At 42.3% G+C, this 23,391-nt stretch overlaps 1 protein-coding gene across 3 annotated transcripts in view; it reads right to left on the bottom strand.

Moving 5' to 3' along the window:
• Window positions 1–20,651: 20,651 nt before the first annotated feature.
• The window catches only part of LOC125880071 (SH3 and cysteine-rich domain-containing protein 2-like), a 37,200-nt gene continuing 34,460 nt past the window's right edge, over window positions 20,652–23,391 (bottom strand). For all 3 annotated transcript variants that reach the window (XM_049562314.1, XM_049562313.1, XM_049562316.1), the window contains one exon: window positions 20,652–21,844. In XM_049562314.1, coding sequence (XP_049418271.1) covers window positions 21,746–21,844 — 99 coding nt within the window. In that variant the 3' untranslated portion in view covers window positions 20,652–21,745. The remainder of the gene's footprint in view (window positions 21,845–23,391) is intronic.

Here is a 23,391-nt window from a genome sequence, read left to right as displayed (position 1 = left end):
GATGTGTCTCGGCTGCCCACTTGTGATTGGATCACCAAAACGCATGTTAATACCAACTGGCCAGTGTTTCCCACATGGACACACACACACACACACACACACACACATTGTAAATTGAAATGAATTTGTATACAAAATGTACAGAAAGGTAAAATCATCAAGTTTTGAAAAAGTATTGCAATTTAATGTTGTCTTTAATTTTATTATCTTATATTAACTTATACTAACGATTAATCGTAAAACATTCTCCAGGCCCCCTGTAACTCTGCAGGACTTATTTCCACCCTGCCCAGCAGCAGTACCGTGGCGAACGGTCCCTAACTGCGGGGAGAACGAAGCAGGCTTCCTCGGAGGTCGAGGCGGGGGTGCAGCGCACCTGCGCTTCGCCAACTGGGTGTGGCCAGGCGGATTTTGCAAGTTTGGCACACCGTGCGCGCTGGCGCAGCTACTCGTCTGTCCCACCTCCATCCCTCCTACCTGCGCAAGTCGGAAAGAGGGAGGAGAGAAGGTGTGGAGTGGGTTTTACACACATCACACCAATCAAACGAGCCCCTCTCCTCGCCCTTAAATGCGTTGCGCGAAGGCGTAATGAGAGTTTACTCAATTCGCCATGGCAGAAGAGAGCAGCAGCGTCAGACGGCCAAACTTCTCCCAGGAGGAACCTGATGTTTTGGTCCGGGAGGTCTGCTCGCAGTGTCCAAATATACGGAACTGCGAGCAGACCTCCACGGGCTGATGATGCAAAGGTAGCCTGGGAGGAGGTCACCACAATTGTAAATCAATGATGCGTTTCTCTCATGCGCACACTCTCTCTCTTTCTCTCTCACAGTCTCACTCTGTTTCTTTTCTTTTGACTTTTCTAAGATGACAGATGATGAATATATTCTCCCTATCTGATGCTGTGGCTATTTGTGGTTGGCTGAGAGGGATGTGAACTCATTAATTTGCAGCTGTGTTAATCAAATCAGGTTGGGTTTCCATTACGTGTGCCAATCCCCTTTGATCTGACATCAGATGTGACGGGACAGCCGATATAGAGATACATTTATGTGCTGATTGCAGGTAGTTGCATTGAATAGTGGTTTTTGTGGGTATTTATTACATTGTTAATGTGCCTGATATTCTGGAAACCTGCCTGTGAGGTTTTGGTGATGTGTGCGCACTGTCCGCAAGCCAAACTTCAGCTTACACCAGCTGCGCTCCACCTGCGCTGACAATAGACCTGGTTTCAGATGGCGAGCTTTTAGTGCACCTTCGGCGAAGCCTTTTGGCACGAAACTGTCACTGCGCCAAGCTGGATCTGTCGACACCTCCCCCTGCTGCGCCACCACACCCATCTCATCGCACCTCGGTCTGCCAAACTACCAAACTGAGTGTGCCTCGGGTTGCGCTGCTCGAAACTAGCTCTGCGCGGGGTTCGCCACCCTGCGCCATCCTGCGCTGCGCCGGAAAACTAGAGCCCTTTGACTTATTTCCACGCTGCTGACAGTGGGACTTGCATTCATTGTGCCGACAGTGGCTTGGAAAACCGCCCATAACTGTGTCACACAGGGAAGAGGGAAGGCGACTGGAGTTCCTCCAACATTTGCGGTTAGATTATCATATATTTTTATTGACAAAAATATAGGCTGCTTCGGCTGATTTTTTTTTTATGCGCACATGTGCCCCTAAATATTTTTTACAGTTTGCGCACTGTCGAGCGCTGGATCTGACAGCCTGAGCACATCGGCACAAAACGCACGGCGTTGGAGATATTATTTATATCATGAGAAGTCAATACTTTCGGCAGCCTAAATCTTTTATTTAGAAACTATGGCAGGTTAAATTAAACTATGGCGGGCTGCCATAGTTTCGTTAATTAATGGGAAACAATGCTGGCTGTAAGAGTCTGCAGCCATGCTAGCAGCCCTGTGAGGCAGTACTTAGACACAGTAGTGCTTTTAGTAATTTTGGTTAGGGTTAGGAAAACATTATGTTTTGGCTTAAAACAGCGGTTTGGTCGCTAATGGGTGGAAATGTTCTAAACTCTTGTTAAAAATGACTTGGTTTTGTTGGTCACAAATAGTGGCCTGCTGCTGTCTGCTGCTTGGCAGCAGTGTTGCCAACTCTTTTCCATGAAAGTAGCTAGCACTAGCACTGGAAGGTGCCAGATGACATCACATGGTCATTGATGGAATCATCACAATTTTGCAGAATTATATTCAATATAAAAATACTCAACAAAATACTAGAATGGCCTTAGATCTATGGCACTTATACTATAGTGCACAGATTTCTCACACTTCCAATCCAGAGACCAAGAGCAACAACATAACCGCAGAAACTCACCACAACTAAATTCCCAGGGCGAACACCGTCTCCTTCTTCTGCCTGTCCTGCACCTACTGCGCAGAGAGGAGAGGAGATTGATGGAGGAAGAGCTGTGGACTGTGATTGCTCTGAGCAGCATGCATGAGAGTGAAATACAATGTAATATATTTCTGATTTTTTTGTTGCTAAATTTGTCACTAGTCACTTTTTAGAAATAATGTTGCTAAGAGGGTTTGAAAAGTCACTAAATCTAGTGAGAAAGTTGCCAAGTTGTGACACTACTTAGCAGCCATCTCACCATCTCACATCTTGAGAAACTCAGCTCATCCACATGTAATCTGAACAGTATTATACATAAGGGATGCACAAATGCATCGTATCTGTGGTTTGCAGAAAGGTACAATGCCAACATTTTATTCTGTGAATGGGCTGGGATTAACATGACGATAAGCAGGTATAACTTTTGCCACATCCACCATATTTTAGCATGTTAACATAGTAACATTAGCAAATTAAGTACAGCTGAGGCTGATGGGATGCCATTTTAAAGGCCTCTGGTCATAAAGCAAAGTATTGGACAAAGTGGAATTTTGACCTGAATGTCAGAGAATCATCAAAGTTATTAAAAATCATCCCGAGGGGAACACGAATGTCATGAAACAAAATTTCATGGAAATCCATCCAGTAGCTGTTATCTCAGTCTGGACCAAAGTGTTGGACTGACCAACCATCCCTACAGCCATGCTGTTAGCATGGCTTAAAAAATAGATTGGGACTTTAGGGATGAAATTTAAGCTTTTAACCCCTGAAGCTTTACTTACACTCACAGATGAGACACCTATGGTCCAGTTTTATTTGAACAGTGAAATAAATCTGGTGAGTATCAACACCAGATACCTACTACCTGTTGCATTATTCTATAAGGACATCTGCTCCAAGAGGCCGACGTGACCTTATGCTCCATCAAATTAACCCTGTTCTTTTCTCAGCCGTCATCACTGACCTTTCGGCAGACTTAATGCATGAGTACTTTGCTCAGGCCATCATGCCTATTGCCTCTTACCTCGCTAAGCTTTTACTCGAGATGATTTAAAATTCCTACATGAATGTTTGAACAGTCTAAAAGGGCCAGTTTTGCCCCCCGCTTTGTTGCTCGCCTTCCTTCAGTCAAAGCTAATGGTGCTGTAAATTCATGACTCACAAGCTGTTGAACAAAAGCAGCAGAGAGAGACTTCAGACGGACGCAAAAAGCGGTACAGTGTATGTTTATCTATGCGGGCAAAATTTGCCTACATAAATTCATTTGGTTCACAAAATTGACTTTCCAAGCAGGAGGTCCCAGTTCCTAGGAAACTGGAAGGGGCGCAGCAGTGTCCAGGACGCTCAAAGTCATCCAAAAAAAAAAAAAAAAAAGAGTAGATTGATAGTGTCTGTTTTAAGACTCCTTTGACGTTGTGTCGCGAGCTGTGAATTCAGAGAAAAAGCCTCTCCCCCGGCAGAACCGCCTCTTAATTGACTACTTTGTCAGGTACATTTTGTCTATTGGCATGACAGAGGAGATTTTGTTTTTCTCCCCATCCTCTTATAATAACACCTCTCAGTGACCTACCATTAGCTGTAGGCTGTTTATCATCTTTTCTCGATCATTAAATCTTGCCACATCATACATCAAAACTCTCCTTAGCATCTCTGCTGTTTGTCTTCATGCTCTCTCTCTGTCTTCTGTTCGGGGTGATTTTCATGGCAAAATATTCACTTCCATTTTTTTCCCATGCTACCTTTGTCTGCTTCTGCAATTTATAATCCTTACAGTTTCCCTCCCTGTCCTCATGAAAAATTGTGCAAACATGACTCCATGAAGAGGGCATAATGAGGTCAGCACATTTCTCTGTCTCAGGCAGAGACAGTGACAATGGTTATTTGTCTTTTCTTTTTTTTTTTTTTTGCATAAGAAATCACTTTGTGTCTTGCTATGCTGCAGATTATACAGTGTACTAGCTGTGCTGTGCCAGATTAAAGTGAAACTGAATTGCAGTGAGTCACATGTCCACAGGCTGACAACAGATTGATGGTGCAGGTTAAGAAAACCCCGTAATGTTCCTTCGCTGTGACAAGAATTTGCATAACACAGTCATGCACACAAAAAAAGGATCTCTGAAAATGAGACGCTGACATGATTTATCTTGGCAGACTATCACAGTCATTTTGATCAGATTAGATGTGATTTTCTTAGCCACTGATCTGTGCTGCCTCAGATGAGACCTGATTACCAGAGATGACAATTTAGGGTTGATTGCACTTCCTTCTGTTGACATCACAGGACTCAGCATTGCCCTTATTTCCTCATATTCAGTGTGTTTGCTGCTTCATCAATCAAAGCCTGGCTTCCGGTGAGTGCCGTGTGCTCCAGTCGAGCCTCACCAGTAATTAAAAATGCTGCAATGGGGCAATCAGGAAGTTTGACAGCTACCTTGTTTTACAACATCTTGAAATGACCAGATTAAAAACTCTGACCATTATAATCATTTATCAAAGCTGCCAAACAGTGAGAAGCTGATTAAATTGACCTTGATACACACCATATCTCTCTCCTGGTTGTATTCATTTTTCATAAGCTGAAGTTTGTGTGTCTTTGTGTCTGACTGTGTGAGACGTGCAAAGAGTCACTGATTGATTCCAACCCGCTGTTTAATCATTGTAAAGGAAAATGCACACTGAGCAGCGGGCGGTCCAGTGTTCAATTACCAGCCATGTAATTCTGAATGATTAGTTTACATGAGCTCAGCAGCATTAGAGGAGGAAAGGGTTACAATGATATGAACCAGCAGTCTGAGAGAGGCCTGGTTTATATGCAGTTTTGCATGAAAGACGCTTTATTGATCCCTTTGGGCAAATTGAGTCACTGTAGTAGCAACAGTAATTCAGCAGGGATCAAATGAAGTGGAAGTTAAGCACAGAACAGGATAATAGGAGAAGTAGAAAACTATGAAATAAAACATGGTAACTGTTTAAGAGACCTTATCTCAGGCTGTACTTTTAGGCTGATAAATCTATTTTGAGTTCCCAAGACTCTTGTGCGGGGAATGGAAAATTGTTATGTCAGTATGAGTAAGGTACTGTTTAATTCCTTTTAAAAAAAATATGGGTGCTCACTGCTCAGATAATACAAAGAACTGCTGATATGTTTTAATCATTTGGCAAAATGCACCAGTGTCAAGAACGGACTGTCAAGCTCAAAAATTTAAAGGAAAGGTTTAACATTTTGTGAAAAGTTAAACCTTCATCCATCCATCCATCCATCCATCCATTTTCAACCGCTTTTCCTAGGCCAGGTCACGGGGCAGCAGGCTGAGCAAAGTACTCCAGATGTCCCTCTCCCCAGCAACACTTTCCAGCGACTCCTGGGGGATCTTGAGGCCTTCCCGGGCCAGACGAGACATGTAATCCCTCCAGCATGTGGTCAAACTATTAGTTATGTTAGTCAAACTATTCATTTAGTATTTGTTGTAGTTCTGGCATATGGTGTTGCCCCAAGGTTAAGAAACAATTTTGTCTTGATTTTGGCGGCCCCTGTGGACCAAAGTGGTAGTGTTTTCATGAGTACCACCACCTCATGTCATAAAGATCTTGATCTGGCTAGTGCGTGCATTTGTTTCAAAAGCGAGTGAAACAAAGAACCAACTTATGTTTAATACTATTTTTCTTTTTTAAACAGCTGTTGCAGGATGCATAGTGATGAGGTAATGTATCCTTTTGTGTGGCTAAGATTAATAACTGTAATATGGCAATGATGAAATAAAGTTTCAGTACCGGCACATGTAAGCCTGCAACTAACACATTTGGTTGCTCTGTAATTGTAATTTTATTGAGAAAGGTAAAGTTATTACCATTCCCTGCATGTTGGTCATCATGCTCATAATCTGACCCTGTCTCTAAGAAGTAACAATTGTATGTTATGAAACTGCTTTCCTAATTACGTTTTGTGACAAAATAGTCGCTGTCAAGATGTTTCTTTCAAGTAACAAAACACTACATTCATGTATCACAGAGGCTTTGGAAGGAGGTGGTTGGGGAGGATGGCCAGCGTTTAGAAAACAAAAGCACTTTGGTTAAGTTCAGGGAAAAATTGGGATTTTGCTTAAATCTTAATAATGTAGTCACTGTGATACTGTGTCACAAGATTACTTATTTTGTCTGAAAACAACTCAAAAAAACAAGCAGGGCTTTCAAAGGCAAAATCATAAAAATAAAAAATGAGGGAAGCCACTGTGAAGCAAAGAATACATCCTTTAATGGCTCAAATCTGCAGCAAACCGCAAGCCAAAAAACACATACAGGCTTAAACATGCAGACCACTCTTTTTGGCCTGCCTAACGCTGTTTGCTGCAGATTTGAGCCATTAAAGGATGTGTTCTTTGCTTCACAGTGGCTTCCCTCATTTTTTCTTTTGTTGTCTGAAAACAACTTAAATAAGTTTTCAGTGAACGTTTTGCTTTTATGTTCATTAGAAACATTTTTGCAACATGCCAGAGATGTTAATTAGCAACGTCACCACATTATGTTAATAGAAGATGTAACTTGTTCAACATTATGTTTCCTGTACAACAAATTGTTTCAGATTAGTTGTATAGAAACACAGTTCTTGGAGACAGGGCTGCAACAAATGCAGCTAATGTTAGCTACATTCAACTAACTAAAGCAGTTGCTCGCTTTGTTTAAGCCACCAGCGTAAATCCATATATTAATGTAAAGCCATGTCTTGCAATGTATTTCATATACAAAATATACATATTATATTCCTGTCTATAAGGAAGAGGGCCAACTCAGGATCGGGTTTGAAAGATTTAAATCCAGCAATTCTCTCATCTGTTGAATGACCCATCAACGTTGACTTGAGTTTTGGCTCATGCTATATCAAGGTCTCTTCAGTCTTTTTTTCTCTTTTGTTTTTTGGTCTTTTCTTTGCTTTTGTCTCTCCTGATCATGCCGCAGCATTAGACTCAATGAACACAAAATAGCATATAATGTCAGAAATAAAATTCTCTGAGGAAAAAATTCCTCCTGCTTTCTTTTAACTGGTCGATGCCACTGCAAAACTGTGAAAATGTAAACATAGGCTCTTCTGGTCTGCGTGCTGTAAATTGTTTTGTCTAATTTTATGCATCAGACATGGACAGACATCAAGAATAATTATAAATCTTCTCACTGATGGTCCTGTTTACTTATATAGGTCATATAGAGACATAAGTATTAAACTGAAACTGTTTCATAACCAGTTTAAAAACTCCTTGTTTGATTAAATTAGAAAGTATGGAGACGAAACTGAGTTAATTTATGTCACTGCCAATGGTGAGTATTTTAATTTTGTGTATAGAGAAATGAAATAGTGTTAGGACTGTGGTTCAGGATTCAGTATGAGTGCTTCATCTTCTTCATCACCAGGCGCTCACAGTTTCATTTCATCTATCTGTCGACTAAAGTAAAGGTCAGCTGTGTAGAGAGAAGGATGACGTGAGTTGTTCACTATAACAGCTCATGTGTGTGTATGTGTGTGTGAGTGTGTGTGTGTGTGGGTGTGCGTGGGTATGTGTGCCACTAGCGATGCCTCTGGCTGCAAACTCCTGGGGAGAGAGAGAAGAGCAACAAGAAAGTAAGAGAGAGGGGGGAGGGCTCAGTGGGGCGGGTAAAAGCTCATGTTTCATTAATAGGGCATGCAGTGTGTGTATGTGTGTGTGTGTGTGTGTGTGTGTGTGTGTGTGTGTGTGTGTGTGTGTGCATGGGGGGATGCAGGGTCACAGATGACTTTAATTAGAGGGAGAATGTGTTAAACAAATGTAGGGCAATCACTGATTCACAGGAGCGTGGCGTCCATGTTAGTCTACCTCTAATCAGTGCCGATCAGGGGCAGGGCACACCGGGCGAGTCGAGCCCCGTTAATGGCATGAAGAAGACTGATGAGTCAGGAGCCCGTTTGAAGCATCAGTCATCATTACTGACTGAGTGCTGAATCACAGTCCGACCAGCGTCTCCTGGTATTATTTTCCACAGAGGGACAGTGAAGCTGCCCCGCCTAACTCCCTTCTTGCCTGTCAGTCACTTCCAATCATCATATCAGTAATAACCTCTGACTCCTGTCTGGTCATGGAGCGACTGACCTCCCCGGCCACCTGTCTGTCTGTGTGCTTGTCCATCGTGTCTCTCTACCAATAGGGATTTCTTGTTGACAAGCGCAGCCTTTGCTCTGCTGATAAGGAACATTCGCAGCCAGCCTCCTCAGAGAGAAGACAGGAAACAACAAGAGTCCTATTACAAGGATAAATAAATATATTCAGGAAATGCTCCATCTGTTCTGTAGTTGCCTTTTGATTAATAAAGACATAAAAATTATGCATGTATTGGGGTTAGATTATTGCTGATTAGTGCTCCATTTTTACATTTTAGCATGCACTTTGTCAAGAGAACATGCAGAATGTGGCTTGCATCTCTCACAGTAAGAAAGCCTGTTTCTCTCAACACTAGTAGCGTGGCTCTAAGGATGGCAACATTTTGCACATACACTCACGGTACCAACCACATATGACCAACACATACAACCACATACAAGGGAACATATGACCGCATAGGTTGTATGTTCTTACCCTCTACGTATGACCCATAGAATTGTTTCCTAAATCAGTGCCCCTACTAATGGATAACGTTATGAAACTGTCACAGCTGCACAAAACTGTGTTGTAAGGTTTAGGCAACAAATTTCCTTGGTAAGGTTTAGAAAAACTGTGGTTTGGCTTAAAATAAGTGCGCTTATTACTAAGGTATAGTCACATACATCACATGAAATACTGTGGCATATTATGTTATGCCAGGTTCACACTTAGATTTTCAGTGGAATGCCCATTTTACCAACTTCTTACAGGATGTGCCGTGCAAAATTCAGTCAGGAAGACAATAGTTTTTATGCTCTGGCTGTAAGTTTCTTTCTCCACTTGCCATTCACTCCTTGCATGGATGCCCGCTCATCTCTAGGTGTCGTTGTTTAGGTAGGTCATAGGAGTCATCAGCTGATTCACGATCAACCAATAGCACAGTGACACACCTTCTGTCAGCCTATTATCTCACTGCTCCTCATTTTAAATATGGTTCTCTCTCTGCCTTCGTGCGTGCCCTCCACCTCCCACGTCACTACCCAGCCTCAGAGTCAGTAGCCACCACGACAACCAATGTCTGGACTCCATGGGGGGGATTTATCTTGCTGCCGCTCAGATGTCCCTTGATCACAAAATATCTCTGTCTGGTGTCCAAGCGTCAAAAACGTCAAACCATCTTTTAATCTGCACACTCATATTCTATATTAACGATCATCTTTACTCAACTCTTCTGTCTCTCCTGATTGAACTATTATTAGAGACATTTAAGGTCCCTACAGGATATGTCTGAATAACTTTGGTGGTCCTCTGACTTTTTATTCAGTGTCACCAGCAGGTCTAAGTTCTCCTTTATTCACTGAAATATCTAAACATCTAGCCTACTTGATATATTGGTACACAAAATGTTGTACAGACATTCATGATTCCCAAATGATGAATCCTATTTACTTTGGTGATCTCCTGGCTCTTCATTCAGGGCCACTGTCAGGTTTATGATTACCAGCCAACCAAAGTTAGGAGTTAATGTTCGCAGGAACAGCGGCTATGTGAAGGTAGAAAGGCTATGTGCCTTAAGGGTCTGTTCCCCTGTGAATGTGTTAAAGCAGTTGGGGAAGAAACATAATGTGGAGCTGCAGTGTAGGTCACATGTGTCTGGGCTGCTTGGGAGGCTACCTCACGAAGTGAGATCCAGTTTCCGTTGCTTTATTTACACTGATCGCCTTCCCATCCCCACACTTCTTGACCTTGGACTGGTTAAGATTTAAAATTCAAGTTCAGGTGCCCGATACAGTTCAAAAAGGAAGGCTGTGACTAAGAAGAACCAAGGAAAGAACACAAGTCTGGGAAGGCCACAACCATCTTTCTAGGTTCAGAAAATCAGCCAGCTGAGGTCAAGCCTAAGCATACAGTCCCCAATGAGAGAATAAAGATATACTTTGAGAAGCTTGGGAATAGCTGGATGATACACTCCACACACGATAATGCTGGTGTTGTGTGTAAGCCCATGGAGCCTACAAGTGCAACCTGAAGATGTGTTGCCAGACATGCAATAAACAACACCTATTTGTGCCTCTTGAGGCAAACGAGAAGGCCACTGACAGAGCTGGGAATGGCGCCACCAAGGACACTCCTTCCACAAGCACCTGTTCACTAAGGACTGGGATGGAAGTACTCTACATTGATCAACCTGCAGAAGGATGCAGAGTTTTTCTGAAGGTCATCAAAGTGCTCTTATATAATGGAGGTCATACCCTTGAGTCACATGCCATCCTAGATGACTGGTCAGAAGGTACAATCATCCTCCATACAGCAGCTCAGTATGATGTATGCTCGACTGTAAGCATTGAGAGCACCAGAGCAAACAATTTACTCAACACATGAAGGATGATGTTTATATTCTTCTTCCCTCTTAAAAGCGAAGTTGACCACTGGTCCAATCGCTCCCAAAACTTAGTTTATTCTTCTGCTAGTTTATTCTTCTCTTCACTGCTTTGTCACACAACACTCCTTAATCCCTTATTTACATACCCACGCTGCTGTAAAGACAGAGATATCGTGTCTTCTACGAGCTTTGTTTTAAAGTGAGTGACTGAGATATGAAGAGGACCACTGATCATCTTTTTATCTCACTCGGCACTTCAAAACAAACCTTGTACGCAGCCTGGGTTTTGTTTCCTCTCCAAATTTGCTCTTTGTGGACTTTGTGCACTCGATGCCTCTTGAGTTTGTTGTTGTTGTGTGTGTGTTTTCTTTGTTTTAGTAAACAAGACTGTCCTTATGACATTTTTCCTCTTCTCTTTTGTTATGTGCAATGTAGGGAGAGGAAATGGGAGTGTAAATGGAATAGTGTGGGTATAAAATAAGAACAAACCTCATCCCCGCTTCTGTGCCATCTGTAAACTACATACTGTATATGTGACAGCATTATAAATTGCTTTTTGTCCCTATTTCTCTCTGCCAGCCCATACTCTATATTTATATGTGTTTGGTAGCTTGATGTCAAGGGGTAATGGTATGTTGTACCCTCAGCTGAAGAATTCTTTATGCTTCTGTCAGCCAGTATTAGTGACAGGTGTGTCTGTGTGTGTATTCTGGCAACCTGTCATTAGCCCTATTCCTGGAATGACTATTCATTTAATCACCCCCATTTTAGCAATTGGATTCCCCTGACAGCTGCTTTTGTAATTATTTGCTTTGCTTCGATAATCGCTCGCTTCCTCCCTGCACAAACAGAAAGTGTGAAAATTGCATACTTATAAAAAGAAACACCAAGCAGGGGAGAGCCTCTCTCCCTCTGTGTGTGTGTGTGTGTGTGTGTGTGTGTGTGTGTATTGCAGCAGGGAGTGGACTGAAATCTGTTTTGTTCTGGGATTTGGAAAAGACAACATATGCGACTTTCCCACACGAGACAATGCTTATTGTAACTGCTATTTCTGCCATGTACTGTAATAATTTGGTTCTGTGTATCATTTAGGTTTTGTAAATTCTGTATCTGATACTGATCATTGTTATAGCTTTCATCAAATCCCAGTTCTGACTTTTGGCATATTAATGTTATACTATGCAGGAACTGTAGGTCAAGAGCAGTGTTGGGTAAGGGATACTTTAAAAGTAATTAAAGTACATTACTGTGTTACTTTTTTAAAAAGTAACCAGTTACTTTACTTCCAACGTTACTCCCTGAGAAAAGTAACTCAAGCACTTTTAAAGTATTTTTGAGTATTCTACATTTCCTATCGGGCAATGGACCACAGGGCGCTAAGCCTACATTTTTTTGTCTCCAAAATTAAAGTTATGGACCACTTGCCCTTCACTGAGATCCAATTCTCCCATCACAGCCGCCACTTTGACCAGTAGAAACACAGAACGATCTGCTGCCGTAGACAACTGTAGCTATGACAACAACACCCCAGCATTTTAATATTTCCTCTAGGGATGTTACCACACAGAGTAAAAGGGGGAAATGATGGTGTGAAACAACAGAGGCACTTTGTCAACCCGCTGAGTTAACGTTACTGTCATTAGCATCAAGCTAGCAAACAATGGTACATCCTCACGGTCGGACATAAAGTAATAACATTAACAAATAGCGGTGGCGCTTTTACTCACCACAGCTGCAGAGGCTCCCAGCTTCATTTGAAACAGACTACATTATAGACGTCCCTTATTTATTAATCCCCCTGTGTGTTTATATATTTACTTTTTATCCGCTCCGCTGCCTTTGTAAAGTTAACATATCGCACCGTCATTTCAAACTCAACACTTGTTTCAAATTAAAAGCCCCTTATAACCTCGGCTCGAGAATCCCTCCATTTTCTAAACAGACTTTTATTCTGAAACATTTGTCAGAACTTCCTGTGGAAGATACAGTAGCTTGATAGTTTACTTATGGCGTTTCAAACGTAGCTCCTGCCATCTGCTGACGCTTTTAGGTGACTTCAACAACATGTCGGCTGGCACATGAACAGACACACTGACTCAAATAATAGTGAAAGTAATAAAAATAGGACAAGAATAACCCGATGACATCATACACGCCATGAAAGACGACCGGGGATAACTGGTGAGTACCAGCATGTAGCGTGTACCAGGCATAATGCAAGTCCTGAGTCTGAGATATGTCTGTCAGCGAGTCCTACTCCACCTATTGAGACTCCACTGCAGACAATGGCAGCATTTCTCCGACCACGTAGCAAGCCACAAGCTTGGTGGCTTCTTTCAGACTGATAGGTTTAACGTTATCTCCATTATTAGAACCAAACGACAGCCGTTGCTGTTTCGGAGCTGAAGGACCAGCGTTCTAAAAGTAACGGAAGTAACTGATGTCTTGTTTGAAAATGTACTTAAGTATTTGATTACTCAAACAGCAAACTAACATGTTAGGTTACTTGTTACTGCAAAAAATAATCAAAGTACTCTAACGCGTTACTTTGTAACACGTTATACCCAACTCTGGTCAAGAGTGAAAGTGAAAGCCAACCCCATACTCACTCTCATCTTGAATGAGCTTTGTCTGCTTCCCACTTTGGCCTGCTATTTTTACATTTTTTCAGTGCTGTGCCCAAAATTTTTGTGGCTTCCTCTTGGACGCCTACTGCTTACAGTCTGCCACCTGGTTGCTACCTTTTCAGTCCTAGTGCTACTTTTTCAAGTCCCAGCTTCACCTGTGCACTGTGCCCAGGCATGTCTCAAACACAGCAACAAAAAAAACCAAGAACAAAAAAAGAACAATTAGATTTACCGCCTTGCCGTTTTATGCCTCTGTGAACAAGTCAAGTTGCGGTTCTAATTTACATCCATGTCTGTCTAATATCAAATACAGCCAGTTGACAGTGCTTCAGATATGGATGCTTCACAAACATTTCAACCTGGCAGCACATAAGATCTATACAGTCAGAACAGTTTTAAGGTGGGCATCAGAGATTACTCAGTATCTGACCAAATGTCTCCCCTTCTGTTTCTGAGTTATGGTGTTGAATACTGACCAGAAAAGTGTTTTTGCAGAACATTATGAGCTCACAGTGAAGTTGACCTTTGACCTTTTAATATAGGGACATGGTGTCAAGCTCAGCTCACATCCCAGCTACATCAGCTGATCTCAAGCAGCCCAATCAACTGATGGAGTGGCTGATTGATGGAAGGGAGTCAGCTGATAGATCACATGATTCCTTTCTATGCATCCAATTGGCAAATCTCATTCAGGGCTCTGGCCTGCCTACTTTTGCTGCTTTCTCTGCACGCCACTTTGCAACCGGCCTCCACCCCAGCTCCTCCTTTTCATGCTGTGTCTGACTTATCAATGTCATTTCTGTTTGTCATTGATGCTGCTCTGCTCTGTTCCCAGGGGGTCTTTGCTGCTGCTCTCCCTGCCTTAGGCTATTCATGTAGGCACATGGAAGGGCAGGGAGGTCTGCTCTCTCTGCCTTAAGGCTATCTGCATGAATGCATGTAAGGGCAGAGAGGTGTGCTCTCTCCGCCCTTCTGCTTTCCACGGAGGCCCCAAGACAGAGCCATACTGCCAAATATAATACTGCAAATGGAAATAAAGCTTTCTTGGACTAAAATGTCCCTGACTGAAATGTTTTTATTATGTCCTATTAGACATTTGTGTGAAATTTTGTTAAAATTAGCATGTGGATTCTTGACTTATGGCCAAAAAGCTGTCTTGTGAGGTCAAAGTGACCTTTCACCACCAAAATCAAATAAATTCATTGTTGAGTCTAAGTGGATGTTTGTGCCAAATATGAGGAAATGACCTCAAGCCTTCTTGAGAGATTACAATCACAATAATGGGACAGATGGATATACAGGTGGACAACCAAAAAACATAATGCCTCCGACTATGGCTGTGGCCAGCAGTGAGGCATAACAAGTAAATACAGGCAGAGAGCAGGGTCTCTACAGATAAATGCACATTTGTAGTGGGTCATAATGATTGAGAGGGATTACTCTTATATGAGTCTATACATTTTTTTGTAAAATCCTGCATAGTATACTTTAAGAGACAAAACAAAAACATGATTCATATTTCTTCATGTTTTTTTTTTATTATAGGAGGGCAAAGGAAGGCAAAGTATAACAATTTCCCCCTCTGGTGATAAAGATGTTCAGCTGTAGTGAGCTGCTGACACATAGCTGTCAAGCAAAACTAGGTCTGTTTTGTTCCTCTTTCTCATATTGTGATTCTGTTCTACACCCAAGCCACAGTGGAACCTCTAGCACAAACATTTTGATGTTAAATAAAGGGACCACGTGGATGATGAGAGATAAAAGACGAAGAACACAATGTTCAGAACAGCAGCTGATGCTCTCTCTGTTCCCCTCTCTCTCTCTCTCTCTCTCTCTCTCTCTCTCTCTGTCTGTCTGTCTGTCTCTATTGATGTGATGGCTCTCTGTTCACCTGGACCAGGACCGAAGGCACAGGGGCTGTTAGTCCTGACACTTGCTTGGAGGCACAGTGAAAGGTCACGAGATGTAATAATAACAGCAGGGGACATTGTGAATAATGATAGTGGACATTTATTATACAGGAGCACAAGTAAACCCCTGCAGGGTCTGTGCAGGGTCAGCCGGAGAGACACTGGGCAAGATTTCAGAAATAACTACATGTACACCAGGCCCTAATTGTCCCCCTCCTGTTGTTTTGCTACCTGAGAAAGTTGTCATTATGGCCAAGCTGAGTTGGAGCAGCCAGCAGAAATGAGGCATTATTAATAGGTCATTTCACTTTTAGCAGCTTCCCCACCCCCTCAAATATTTCTCCAGAATCACATCATATGAAGGGAGTAATGATAATGCCTCCTTACAAAGACTTTAATCACAAGTCATGTCAAAACAAGAGCAGGAAAGAAAGAGGGAAGGAAACTGTCATTCTCTTGTTTGCCCCTCTCAGCTGTGTAACTCAGAGTCAGACTGACGCAAGAGAGACATCATCATGAGGGCACTGAAACTGATAGGAGAGGAGCAGAAAGAGAGACCGAGCCTGAAGATTGAGACAGTGAAAGACAGGGACTAGTCTGAAGGTCTGCGCCAATAAGTGAGAGTAAGAACGGAGGCAGTGAGTGATTGAAAGAGGCAGATAGAGCCAGAAAAATGAAATGAGAGGATTAGAAGAGGGAGAGAAAGATGGAACTGTTCAACGACGCCCCTCCACATTGGCAAAGTTTCATCAGCTTGAGAGGACTCACCGTACTCTGAGTCAGAGCAGATGGGCAGCACTGTCAAGTGTTAATAGAGGCATAGCAGCCACTGCTGGTGGCCAAGCCTTAACCGCTTCATGGACTAACCAAAGATCCCCTCTGTCAAGACACCGGCTATTGTTTAGCTGGTGTCAAACAAAGCCAAATTTATAGTCAAAAATCAAACACAGTTGGCCTTTATCAGCCAAAAAATGAAAATGTTGCCATTATTTATCCACTATAATGTCAAAACATTAGAAAGTAAGTGCAGCTTTGTGTCATCATGTGGATTAATTCTTCAGAACTGCAAAAAAGGCCCACAAATGATCCATCAGCAGCGTAATCCAAGTATTCTGAAGCCTTTTACACTCCGAACAACACACTGCTCTGTTCCAACTGTGATTTATAATGCAAAACACTTACAGTACCACTAAATGTACTTTCCAACAAAGAAGAAATCTGTAAATTAGTCCATGCAAGGATTCAGAGGAGAGGGGAACATAGAGGCAACTAGTAGTTAGCTGTGATCTTTATTACATCAAGTAGTAGCTGGTAAATAGTGTGTGACTTTGCAGTCAGTCACTAAGTCATTTATTAATTTTTTGTACTTGGCCAAGAAATGTCTGACAGTTGAGATAAAGTTAGAAGTAAAACGTGTTTACTAAAATTGAATAATCCTGAATGGTCTCACTCCGGGGTGAAGTCTAAGAGCAGACTGACCTGGCAAACACTGTGATGGTGAGAGCAAAGTGACCTGGCAAACATTGTGATGGTGAAACAAGTTCTGGGAAATGGCAGGAAATCACACACACACACACACACACACACGCGCGTGCACGGAAAGTTAGGTATGATGTTTGTCTGAGGAGGAGTATAAGAATGTCTGGTGAACTGCTCCACAGTGCTTTTTCATTGTTGTTGTGCTGTGTCTTCAATAAAATACCCACAGAAGGCTGTGAACCGATCCAAGTCATACGAGTCTTTTTTCAACTGTACAGGTTCACGGGGGGCTGCAGCCTCTCTTAGCTGACACTGGGCGAAAGGCGGGATACACCATGAACAGGTCAGCAGATTATCACAGGGCTGTGCATTGTGCAAATTTTAGGTGCGATTCAGTGAAGTTATTGAAAAAAAAAAATTGCATACATCTGGGCTATATTCATCTGCCTCATAAAAGAACACTGTTGTAAACTCTAACTCCCGGCTCAAACATGAGGTAGCAAACACCGACACTTGGTCAGTAGCCCTAAACGTCAAACTATGACGCTCTAGGTAACTCTCCAACCTCATTTTTGGATGTTCAGGGACAGCGTGACGATTTACGTCACATGCATTGTTTTTTTTTCAAAACAAACTTCTGTTTCCACAGGAAATGTACAGTTTCTGCTCATTAAATGCATACAGTCTCTTTTAAAAAACAAACAAACAAAAAAACCCCACAAAAACCCATACTTTTTAAGTGTACTTCCTTAGGTTTTCCATTGTCACGTGACATAGGTCATTAGCGTATCATGCTAAACATACTAAAACGACTAAAACACTACATGATCAAAATAACTTAATGGCCTTTGGTTTCACGTGTGAAACAAACAGCAACCCTTTTATACTACAGCAGCTGCCAAAAGATGCCGTCTCCTCATACTGCAGCTAAAGGGGGCCTCTGTGCGCCAATATCTGACACCGAAGGCCGCTGACCAAGTGTGTGTATTTGATGAGTTAGGGACTGAGACTGGTTTGAGAGGGCTCATGTTACCCATTACTATGGGTAACATGACACGTGAATGTGGTACAGAACCACTGACAATGTACGACTTACTACGCTGCCCACTGCTAAGTCATGCACAGCCACAGACCTTGCACAATACAATGACCTAACAAAAGACCGTGTCCAGCTCTGGCTGAACAAGATATACTCTGTGTTGACACAGTAAGAAAAAGATAAAAGCGCAGAGACGAGAAGAACATGAGGAGAGACTGGAGGGAAATCACAGAGGACAAGAGGCTGCTGAGCTGAACACAAACACACAGAGACGTTTGTATAGTCAGTACATTTGATGTTTGGGACAAATAAAGGCAGACTGCACAAATGGTCCAGCTTTCAATTTGATGCAAATGACGCACAACAAAAATTTACTGTGCTCTCTGTACGAGCACACCTTTGAAATGCTTAAAAGCAGAAACACAAATGCAGCCAAGCGAGCCTCAGCCCATTGAGTCTTCCAGGAAAAGCTTAAGCTGTCCACAAAATATTTTGATCTCTCATTTAAACACATAGGTAGTGACAGCAGTGTGGAGCTAAAAAAAAAAGACGAAAAGGTAAAATTAGTCTTGAGTGAGACTTTAGTCTGAGTTAAGTACACCTTTGCACATGGCAACAGGTTGAGTCTATCAAATGAACAAGCGCGTGTATTCAACAACAGCTTATTGTAAAATCGGCTGTGCATAGGAATTATTTCTAACAGAAGGTCGACTGTTTAGCCTTGAGAAGCTTGGCTTATGCTACATAACACTCCTGAGACAATGTTAAGCATGCAGCTCTCTTGCTGCTCTGACAATCATTCACATAATCCAATTTCCCTGCGTGAGTGACTAAATAAAGACTACTTTTTTTTTTTTTTGCAACATTTGCTTTCCTTGATTTGTTGTTTGCTAAAAATGTCATTACTTTCCCTCTGGTTCATGTAGCTGTGTGTGATTACATAAATAAAGGTCTGAATTACTTTCCCTCCAGCAGCGCCATCACATGATATTTATGTTGCTGCTGTTTTGAGCCTCATCTTGGCATTCCTCTGTGCACAGCAGTGTGTGTTTGTAGACAGTGCATTGTGCATGGATGTAACTGAAATCCACCATTACAGGCGTCTCATTTTTGTAGCTGCCTGCTATCTTGCAGGTGTTGAATATGATTACATATACAGAAAAACCCCCACTTAAAGCTATATGCTGTTTGTCATGCAGACCTACATGATCAACAGCATTCACACATGCACACATAGGTGTAGATTTAAGGGGGGGATGCAGGGCAATGGTATTTTATTCTGACAAAATTAAAGACAATTCCACTATAACTTGATGCAGGAAAAAAATCACTAGATTGTAGCAAATTTTTTTGGGTAGGACTCCAAACGCCCTGTCTCATATGTGTCACCCCCAAGTGTTGAAACCAAAGCTACGCCCTTGCGTGCACGAGCATCTTCAGCATGTGCAAATCATCTTTGTTTGTTCAGAGAGCACAAACTGTTTTGGAAAGATCTTTTATTGAGGTATGTGGCCAACCACTGACTCTAGACTCAGGATACATCCAAACACATACTTAACATTTTGAATTCTCAAAGGTGTGAACATGTGACGCTACATAAAACTAAGCACGATGCAAGATAACAAAGTGGTTACACTGGTAAAACTCATAAATCCAGTTCTTCTTCTTCTTCTCTCCAGGACAGTTGTATTGTCTATGCTGAGGCGTAATTCTCAGTTTTTCTCTTGACTTTAAAAAACCATCGGACGCACAAAGACAAGCCATCAGCCCTTCGACCAGAGAGCTCCATGGTGAAGTGAAGTCGCAGGTAAAGTATCAGTGAATACGACGGCTACCACGATGAACTAGATACCTCAACAGAACTTATTAAGATGACACAAAATAAAGTGCTATTCTTGTTATTACAAGAGAAGCTTATTTCTCACAGTCTCTAAAGGCTTTTTACAAATATTAAAATGAAGACTAAAGAAGGATCACGTTAGCTAGATCGCTGTGCTCTGAAAGAAGACATATGAATTAAATTATTACATCGTTTGCAGTGCCATTATCCTGCTCTTTCTTCATATTTGTGACACAAGCTGAGTTTGTATCCTCTCTCTGTAACAAGGTGTCCTTTTGAAGAAAAACATCAACTTTCTTTCACAGATGAATGAATCGATGGGAAGCATCAAAAGTGTGCCACCACACAGTACAGGAGAAAAAATACCTTCACTTTATGTCATAACCGAACAGCTGCATCAATAAAGAGAAGACGAGGGAGGCCAAACAGGGAGCGGAAGATGGAGATGACAGGCTGACATTTGATCAATGATGACTCGTGCACCCATGGGCACGACACTACCTGCACGCACGCACTGACTCATAATGGCTCGACACTGATGTCATTCCTCTCACTGCACCTCCTCCTCCGTCTGCTTTCCCCGTGTACTCCTCTGAGCTGTCAGTGAAACTCCTCACCGTGGTCAGAAAGATCCCCATTGTGTTGTTTTTCTGGCAGACCGGCCGCGCTTTATTTCCCACTGTTCTGGCTCCACTGAAATCGTGTTATGATACTGTGAAACGTTTGCAACACCCACTGCAGCTCTTCAGCAGGTCTCTGCAGAAACCAAACCTTTTATGTCCGTCAGGCTCCTTTATGTGAAAGCAGGAGAGCAGTAACCAACACTTTTACACTTGGAAGGTTTTACTCACAACAACCAGCAGAACCAGGCAACACCACCCTAACTTTTTCTTTCCTGGAGAGACACAAGTTTCATCTACCCTCCTTCTGATTTATCCTGCATCATATTTGCTTTAAACAACAGACAACAAAGTTAAGACCCCTATACATGTACACCAAAAAATAAGAGAAATTCCTGTAAGTTTAAGTTCCTGTCTGGTAGATAGTTGAAAGATAAAGTTTTTTTTTGCAAAATGTGTTGAGCTGACCTATTTGTGGAGCATATGGTCCTCAGGCAGATTTATGCTCCCTTACCAGAAATTAATATATGCTGATGCATTTTTTGTACCTTATTTTCATTGTTATATTATACTGAAAAAGTCAGGGGGAAAAAAAGTTTCTGAGTTGCCTGCGAAAAGATCATCAGAGCCTTCAATTTCCCTTTGAAAACCTTCTCATTGCTGCACTCTCAAGTTGGCAAGTGCATTTATAACTCAGCCTGACAGTGCCGAGGATTTTCGGATCGTGTCTCCTCCTTTCATCTGATTCTCCTCTCCGTCTGAATGGCAGCAGCTTTCTCTGGCAGGCAGTGGTTTGTCCTTGGCAAGTGCCCCATGTTGTGCAGCAGTCTACATGAGGCTGATATCAGTCCCCAGGCCACAGAGACCCTGACACGAGCAGATAGGGATGAGACATATGGAGTGGGTAGAAAGAAGAAAAGGACGCTGACAGAAGCATCATGTTCCCATGATGGGACTCAGCCTCCTCCCACGTCGGTAGACGTCTTTTTGATGGGGGAAAACAAAATCTGAGCCAGCATCTGGCGAGCATATTTAAAGCATTTGTGGCTTGTGAATCCTTTGTCTAACTAAACATTGATTTTTGTACTGGAAAGATAAAACTACAGTTCCTTTCTAAAAACAGGACTACTGCATAACTGTTCACTTTATTAAAGACAGTAAATCAATTCAACTGGACGCCATGTGTTCATGGGGGGCTGTGGCTCCAGCTCTTCACAGGAGTGTGTGTTTTTCATCCAGCTTATCTGTGTTTGGTCTAGTCAGGATTGGCTAGAGAGGCTGCGGCTGTTGTCTTGCCGAGGGCAAGGTGGGGGAGGGGTGATGGTGTTGGTCTGAGGATGGGTGCCTCCCATGGGGAAGTAGAAGTGGATGAATGGTGATGTGCACACAGACGCTCAGATCTCCTCTATGGAGTCAGCTGGGACCAGCCCTCTCTTCTTCCCGCTGCTTAGCTTCAGGAACAGCTCGCCATCTTCCCGCTTCCCCACACAGATCTGAAACAAGGAGGGAGAAACTGAGTTGCTCTATTTTCAGTGAAGAAACAGATACTGAACTATTTTCAAATTTATGGAATTCGAAACATTAATAGATCTTCAAGAACGTAGACAGAAAATCATTTGACTAAGTATCAGAATCTTTCTCTTAATGAAACTCAGCTTCAGGAAGACTAACTTTATGCTTCTCACTACCCCAACTTCCTCCAATCAGCTGATTATGGGCGTTTACTCTTCCAGTCAAACTAATCAAATTTTGCAACGACCTCTATCAGCCAATCATGTTGCTTCTGTCAAACTTTAAATCTGTTCTCCTCTCTGCTGCTGTCATTTTAGGTGATATCATTGCACCCTCCTCCATCCTTATCCACCCTCAGTCATCACATCCAGTGCCCAGGTCAAGCTCAAAGCCAACTCCTTATCAAATCCTGACCCTCAGCACCCTCTTCATCTCATCACCACCTCCACCAGTGTCTGGACTCACAAAGGAGGTTCCCTATTCTGATACGGCTTCACCACCACACACCTTTAAATACACGGCATCCTGAAGGGGTCGAATCGTCAAAGACTATTCGCATTTCTCTTACTTTTGTGCACATGTAAGGAAATATTCTTTCACTCTGAGTGAGTCTGTTCTGATTGAAATATGTTTGTAAATTAACAGAGCCAACAGAATGAATAAACATGCTGACAGTTGCCCACAGTTATTCAACGTAATTCATGCAAAGTATATCTTAATTTGTCAGAATCCTCTCTGAATATTTAAAGAAAATGGTGAACACTCATTTCAAAAACTACAATTGCTGCCCTGTTGTTGTATGCCTCCGCAAACCAGTGTAGTTACTCTTACAGTTTACATCCATGTCTGTGAAAACGTGAATGCTTCGCACACGTCTTTCCCCGGCAGCATAGAAAATCTATATCAGCACAGTTTCAAGGTGGACACCCAAGATTAGAGTCGCCAATTCAGTATCTGACCAAATCCCCCTTTGTTCCTGTGCTACATCATTCGAGAATGGCCAGAAAAGTGTGACCTTTTGGATATGCAATGTCATAATTTAATCATTTTATCCTATTGGACATTTGTTTGTTTGCAATTTTGTCATAATTAGCACATGAATTCTTAAGTTATGGCCAAAAATATTTTTTGTGAGATCACAGTGACCTTTGACCACTAAATTTTAATCAGCTCATTCTTGAGTCCAAGAGGACGTTTGTGCCAACTTTGATGAAACTCCCTCAAGGTCCTCTTGAGCTATTGCCTTAACGACAATGAGACGGACAGAAGGTCACACTGATCTTTCGTTTGACCGACAAATTCTAATCAGTTCACCGTTGAGCCCTAGTGGACGTTTGTGCCAAAGTTGAAATTTCCGCAATGGGTTCTTGAGATACTGCAAGGTCACACTGACCTGGACCCTTGACCACCGAAGTCTAATCAGTTTATTGTTGAGTCCAAAAGGATGTTTGTGCCAAAGTTGAAGAAATTGCCTCAAGGTGTTCTTGAGATATTGCATTCACAAGAATGGGATGGACAGAGAACCCAG

The sequence above is a fragment of the Epinephelus fuscoguttatus genome, linkage group LG19, assembly GCF_011397635.1.
Source record: "Epinephelus fuscoguttatus linkage group LG19, E.fuscoguttatus.final_Chr_v1".
Taxonomy (NCBI): domain Eukaryota; kingdom Metazoa; phylum Chordata; class Actinopteri; order Perciformes; family Serranidae; genus Epinephelus; species Epinephelus fuscoguttatus.
The sequence above is the reverse complement of the archived record's forward strand: the minus strand, read 5'-3'. Positions and strand labels throughout refer to the sequence as shown.